This window comes from Camelina sativa, chromosome 3, assembly GCF_000633955.1.
Source record: "Camelina sativa cultivar DH55 chromosome 3, Cs, whole genome shotgun sequence".
NCBI lineage: Eukaryota > Viridiplantae > Streptophyta > Magnoliopsida > Brassicales > Brassicaceae > Camelina > Camelina sativa.
The window spans coordinates 21,105,862-21,113,099 of record NC_025687.1 but is presented as its reverse complement, the minus strand read 5'-3'; the positions used below and the strand labels follow the sequence as shown (position 1 = coordinate 21,113,099).

Genomic DNA, 7,238 nt, shown 5'->3' with positions numbered 1-7,238 from the left:
TGTCTAAGACCTAGTTCCAATTGATCATAGAGAAACTAGTATTTCTAACTCTAGTCCAAAAGGGAATCACACGAATCTAAGCTTAAACACCCTACATACTAAGATTCTCCACCTAGTCTATCCTATCCTCAAGAACTCTAACACTACTCGGATCTAGAAATCATAATCAACGATACAAACTTAGAAAACATTCAATCAAGCATCATTAGATAGATAAGATTGGGATGAACGACTTTGTAGAAGAAATCCAATGCAAAAACTCAACAAAATCAAAGCGATCTCAATTACAGAATCAAAGAACGTTTTTTGGTGCCTAGGTAAAATATATCCTGAGTAAAAACTTAACAAAATGTATTTATAGAAAAACATGGAAAGCCCTAGAACATAAAACAACAAGATAGAGCGTCGGTTCGGGAATCGGGTTGTCCAAGTCGCGGGTCATCAGTCATGGGAATGCGTCGGTCGAGCTGGGTCGAGTGGAGAGGTGTTGGCTCGAGTTGGGTCGAGTGGAGTGTTTCTGGCTCGACCCAGAGTGGTGTTGGCTCGACCCAGAGTGGTGTTGGCTCGATCCAGAGTGGTGTTGGCTCGAGCTGGGTGTATACGCATCCACCAAAACGATGATAACTCTTGAACCACACCTCCAATTGGCTTGAAATAAACGCCATTGGAAATATGACTCAATTCCCTACAGCTTTGATGGTGGCTCGAGTGCGTGAGTGAAATTGGCTCGATTGAGTGCAGCAGAGTAAGTGGCTCGATTAACTTCAGTGGTTGGCTCGATTGGTGAGGCTCGAATTGGAGATGAAGTCGGCTCGAGAGAGGGAGTTCGGAACATCGGCTCGAACGCCTCCAGTGAGGGAGTTCAGAATGTGGCTCGAGCGTAGATGTTGGAGCATGGCTCGAGCGTTGATCTTGGAGTGTAGCTCGAGCGTTGATGTTGGAGCGTGGCTCGAGCATTGATGAAATCCATTCCAGGCATGATGGATCGAGTGGGATACTGGTGCTTCTTCCTGGGAGCGCGTCCAAGTCGCATGTCGGTCGAGTCACATGACGTCCATTCTGGTCATGCTTGGTCGAGCTACATGTCTCAACCTCCATTCGGTTCCAATAGTCTGGACATCTCCTAAACACCTTAAATAACTCCAATATGCAAGATGTATGCAGGACCAATGCAAAGACTACCTAGATATGCATATTATGCAAAAGAGACTAAAAACAATGCAAAACAATGAGTTAAGAGAAAAAAATGAATAACAAATGCATGATGAAAGAGTGTAAAATATATACATATCTGTATCTTTGAGGCTTCCAAGTCCATAAGGAGTTCCTTGTGAATCCCTCTCAGTGCACTGTGAAAAGAAAGATAAAAATAGTAAATAAAGAGCATAACAAATGCATCAAGAAATAATACTTTACCTCAAGAAAGATGGCAGTACATTCATCACTGGTGAGCTCCCGAGGGTGTGAAGTACCATCTGAAAGACATGAATCTTTCTCGAGCTCAGCCAACTTCTCTTCCACCTTCTTCTGATACGCTTTGTGGATTTTCTCTGCCTTTCCATCAACATAAGAAACATCCGGCTTTGTATGTGTTTTGTAAAAAACATCACCTATACTGACCTCCCTTCCCAATTCCTCTTCATGCTGTGTTACAAATTAAAGAATGGCCATGATAGTGTTTTAAGTTACAGAAATTAGAAATGACTTAGTACTAGATCGTCTTGGATTTCTCTATATGACTTAGGGCCTGCTAAGTAGATGTGAGGACCGAGAAAATTACGGTCAGACATACGACAACTGGAGTAGGTGACACTCCTTTGTCGTTGTTCTTCAGTATCCCAGTTATCAACCATCTCTTGCTAGAGAGTACCGCTAATCCATGTAGGTTTAACTCGACTAGTCCTTGCATCGCTAACCATGCCCTTCATCCGCCGTTTACAGATGGAGTTGAAATGTTCTTGAATAGTTCCTGTTATCAAAGGATCCCATGTGTGAGTTTTCTACAAAACAAAGAGAGAAGGAATTATGTTAGTGGAAACTCCATGAAGAAAAGAAAACATGTAGAAAACAAGTTTATTACACCATTCTTACCGCAAACTCAATGAAGTATCTATCTTTTCTATCGGGAGGCACACAAGTCCAAATATAATATGGACCATCGAATTTATTTGTAAAAATCTTGGTAGTTTTTCGAACAATTGAGGCTTTTTTGTCCCGATCAAACCTCCACACAATTAGTAAACAATGATAGTAAGCATAGAGGCAACAAATCAGACAATTAAAGTTATTAATTGAGACAATCAACAAATCAGACAATCAATGAAGAATACTGAGACAATCATATAGTCAGACAATAACTCAGACAATCAAATACTAATTGTTTGTCAGATCAGTTAGAAAGCATCGAAAGAGAATGCAAGTATGCGAAATAGATTATGTGGCATCTTACATGATCAAACAAAGTCTTAGTACCAATTGCAATAAGAACCAAATCTAAGTTTTAATTAACAAAATCAAACAATCTAATTCTACACAATTCAAAGGAAATTATCTGAGAAATCCTTAGATAAACAATTGACTTAATTAACCGAAGTTTAATTGATAAAAAATCCTTTGTACCAATTACAATATCAATCGAAGTCTAAAAAGAAGAATTGCACATCAAGTACAAGATTGAAAAAAGGTTTTGTAAACAGGTTTGAAACCAAATATATTGAAAAAGAGGTAATAATTTAATATAGTTTGTAATTTCACATTACATATAAATTAAAGTACATGATTTCTATTACATATGTAGCTTAAAGCACTAATATGAAAATTAGATACCTTTAAATGTGTAATAATATCCAAAACTTTGTATAAAAATTTACCCTTTATATTTATATTGCACTAAATGATATAACTGAGTTTTAATGATCATATTGGAAGAAAAAAACTTATGTTATATTGGACATTATAAAAATATCATATGTTATGGGTTTTTCCAAAAACTCATATGATCTTGACATGTCTCAAATCTTTCTAAAACAAAATTAGAAATATACAACAATTTTAAAATTCTAAATTAGTAACTCATATGGTCAACTATATGCTAAATTCTAAATTAATAACTCAAGTATTTACGACTATATTCGACGACTAACTACATTAGTCGCTAAATTAGCGACTCTTTGGGGATAATATTTTCAACTCTTTAGTTTCGTCGCTATTTAATCGTCATTTACCGACAAATTTAAGAATTATGTTATTTTGTTGCAATTTAACGACTAATAACCGACTACTTTCGTTTTGTCCCTTAACCGTCGCCATACAGTAGCTTCATAGTTGCTAAATTTGGTGATCACTAGTTTAGTCGCCAAATATAGTAGGAAATACCCTATTTTCTTACCGTGTATATAATATAAAATAACTCATAAAATACTTAAAGAAAACCGATATGTGAGCTAAATCTGTATTGTCGGTTACATACTACTATTATTCATTAGTACAATACCCATTATATTTGGGAAATGAAGTTCTGCAGTTCCAATGTACCAGAGAATAACAATACAATTACACTGATCTTAATTGAATGAGACTCTTGACATTATCGAACCAAACCATACTTTTGTATTAATATCGAATAAACATAACTTAAACTAATAATTTTATTGTTATTAAAATAAACCATGAAAAATATTAGTGCATTATAATATTTATAGCCTTTTCTTTTCCGCATAAAAGTCTGTTCTGGTTCATTATAAACTACCACTAGTTTAGGCAAAATCCGTATCTTAACAAAAGTAATGAGAGCAATTTCGAGTATTGGGATTGGAAGATACCTTTCTTCACTTATTCATTCTTCTTCTCATTCTTCTTTTCTCTAAATAAAGTAGTTGAGACTTGAGAGCCACCGAAAAGCATTAGACATCCTATCATTAAAGTTAACTTTTTCAGTGTTTTATTTCTTAAATAATATCTTGAAATAAAGAAATGTGTGAGAGAGAAATTTTGTCCCTACAGCTTGTAGAATCAAAGATTGTCAAACTTTGGTTTGGAAATTTCTGATAAATCACATGCATTTGTTCAAGTTTGATCCCAAAAAAAAAAAACATTTTCAAACCTTTATTCTGTAAAAGCAAACCTATTGGCTCAATATCAATCTCAATGAATAGTGAAGTCTTTTATAACATACTATTATATTTCTAGTGGTTCATGTCCCTCAACATTCCGCCTAAATTATAGGAGCTCAAGATAGACCACTATAGTAAATATACTCTCTTTTCCTTACAAATAGATATATGAAAATATTATTAACGTCTAGTTACAGATATAGTTTCAGATAAAACACTTTCTTAATTATAACTATTAACTAGTAACAGTTCAGTAAATTCTGTTTTTTTTCAATAATATTTCTTGAAGTTTGCTATTAAACTAATTTGTATACGGAAGAGAGTAGGATATATTAGATATTTGGTGGTTCCAAAATTAATTTAATTAGGTGTGGTACAAATATTACGTATAGATCGAAATAGTGCTCCATGCAGACATGAACACATCACACTTACGCAAATATTATGTAGTAGACACACGTACGCATATCTATACTCACACAAGTGAGATTTTCACTTTTTCAAGAAATAAAAAAACAGAGATCACTATCTTTAATTAGTTTCAAAATTTGTTCTTTACCAATTGATTAGTATCCGAGTATTTTTATTTGCAATAAAGACAAAGAGATTTTAAATGATAAAAGTCAAACATATCCCATCATTTGGTCTTTGGTTTCCCGACGTCCCACTTTTGTAAAAATCATCTGTTCATTTTCCATTCTTTTTCTTTTTCCTACCCAACTGGATATCACTAAGTATCATCATACACTAACAGTCTAATTTACTATCAATTTCACACTTCTCTTCTATATATATTCATAAGCTAAGTCTTGTAAAGAGAAAGGCATAGCATTTGACATTTCCTATAAAAAAAAACAATGAAGGTTCATGAGTTCTCTAATGGGTTTTCTTCGTCGTGGGATGAACATGACTCAACATCATCCCTTAGCATAAGCTGCAAACGCCTCCGACCTCTTGCGCCGAAACTTTCTGGCAGCCCTCCTTCGCCTCCTTCTTCTTCCTCCGGCGTCACTTCCGCAACTTTTGACCTAAAAAGCTTTATTAGACCGGATCAAACCGGTCCAAAAAAATTTGAACACAAACGAGACCCTCCTCAAGTTAGTTCCCTTACTGTACGTTACAATTTCATTTACATACTTCTCTTTTGTTTAAAAAACAAAAAAATAATTGCGACATACCTAATACGTTGACATTTATAACGACGGGAGTGGTTCCTTTTTATTATTATATATTTTTCTTTTAATGTATGATTCAGTTGGAAACGCACCCGGGAGGGACAAGGTGGAACCCGACTCAAGAACAGATAGGGATACTTGAGATGTTGTACAAAGGTGGAATGCGCACTCCTAACGCTCAACAAATCGAGCATATCACATCGCAACTCGGGAAGTACGGGAAAATCGAAGGGAAGAATGTGTTCTACTGGTTCCAGAACCACAAAGCCCGCGAGAGACAGAAGCAGAAGAGGAACAACCTTATCAGCCTAAGTTTCCAAACCAGCTGCACGACCACTAGTGTCTCTAACCCAAGTGTAACAACGAAGACAAGAACATCATCATCACTAGACATCAGGGTATGTCTAATGTCTTATTCTTAATGAACGATTTTTTTTATAGTTCTACTGGTTTTTAATTAACAATATTTAAGGATATTTTATATGATTGTGTAGAGAGATTCAATGGTGGAGAAGCAGGAGTTAGTGGAAGAGAATGAGTATAAGAGGACATGTAGGAGTTGGGGATTTGAGAACTTGGAGATAGAGGGAAGAAGAAACAAAAATAGTAGTACTCTCGCAACTACTTTTCATAAAATCATTGACAATGTAACCCTCGAGCTGTTCCCTTTGCACCCTGAAGGTAGATGAAGATGAGGCAGAAAATTGTGGAATTCTTATGTAGATCTGGTTTAGGTTCAGAGGAAGCAATTGGTATCATCTAGAATTTCAAAAGAAAATAAACATAATAACAAGTTTCTAAAACTACAAAATCTACCTGAGAATTCCCTTATTGTTCTGTGAGTCTGATTTATCATTGTAGANTTTTTTTTTTTTTTTTTTTTGCGATGTAATCATAAATGATGATGCTTAGTTTAATTAGCTCGTTTCTTTTCGTCTTTGTTCGTAAACAATTCACTCGTGATTTGTTGTACTCTCTTATGATTGGTCATCTACGTATTCCGCGCTAGATTGTTGCTACGTACAAGGAACGTTTCATTTATAGAATTTTCTAAATAAAGACACATTTAATGTTGTTAAAATTATATCTCCATCCTACGAACGTATAAGAGTAGTAATAATAGCATTTCCAACGAAATAAAAAGGTGATTAGACCTAGTATATTCCTATAAGCAAACTTTGAAATCTGAATACTTTTTGTACTGTTCTGACGACTTGAGAACATATAGTAATATAGTATCTTTCCCAAAACAAAAAGAAAGAACATATACGTAGTATCAATTAATTTTGAAAATATATTTACACACGTACTAGTTAAGCTGAAGAGATGATCACAGAAATTAAGACTTCTTTTCAAGAATTTGATATTTCCGATGGAATGTGTACATAGAGTCATAGACATCGACATATGTAAGCTCTATGGTGTGTATGTGGTTAGTTGTTTGTCTGATGCTTTATTGACTCTCGCAAGTGTTTTTTTTTTTGTATTTTGGTTGAAACAAAGAGAGAGTTATTGCTTTTTAGGTTAAAAGTTAAAATGCCATTATATGAGACACACTCACTGAAGTCCATGCACTCGCTTTCCCGCTACATTGCATGCTAGCTAGCTGTTTTCTATACTTACGCAAATATATGTAGCTATTCTATATTTCTGCACTTTCTTGACATTGAATACATGACCTCATCATACTGTTTCGAAGAAGTTATTTGTATTACATCGATTAAGATATTGACTAATATAAGATCTTCGCATACAATAAAGTATATGTACTACATTTTATATGTTCATGTGTACGTACGTTAATAACAAAATTAATAATTTGGTTATGTTAACACATTTCCTGAAGAGCTTATCTTTAATAATCAAATTTAGGAATATTTTAATTCTATCTTTGCCGGTAATCATATTCACAAATGATTATTTGCCATGCATTATGAATTTGGTGCCCGTG

At 34.5% G+C, this 7,238-nt stretch overlaps 1 protein-coding gene across 2 annotated transcripts; it reads left to right on the top strand.

The window, feature by feature from the left end:
• On the top strand, positions 4,918 to 6,310 carry LOC104777642 (WUSCHEL-related homeobox 4). 2 transcript variants are annotated; one of them, XM_010501930.1, is made up of 3 exons: positions 4,918 to 5,209; positions 5,368 to 5,685; positions 5,782 to 6,310. In XM_010501930.1, the coding sequence occupies exons 1-3, from the start codon at positions 4,970 to 4,972 to the stop codon at positions 5,974 to 5,976; spliced, it is 753 nt and encodes a 250-aa protein (XP_010500232.1). In that variant the 5' UTR covers positions 4,918 to 4,969; the 3' UTR covers positions 5,977 to 6,310. The 2 variants fall into 2 exon arrangements, with proteins under 2 accessions (XP_010500232.1, XP_010500231.1); XM_010501929.2 differs by having other exon boundaries at positions 4,918 to 5,224.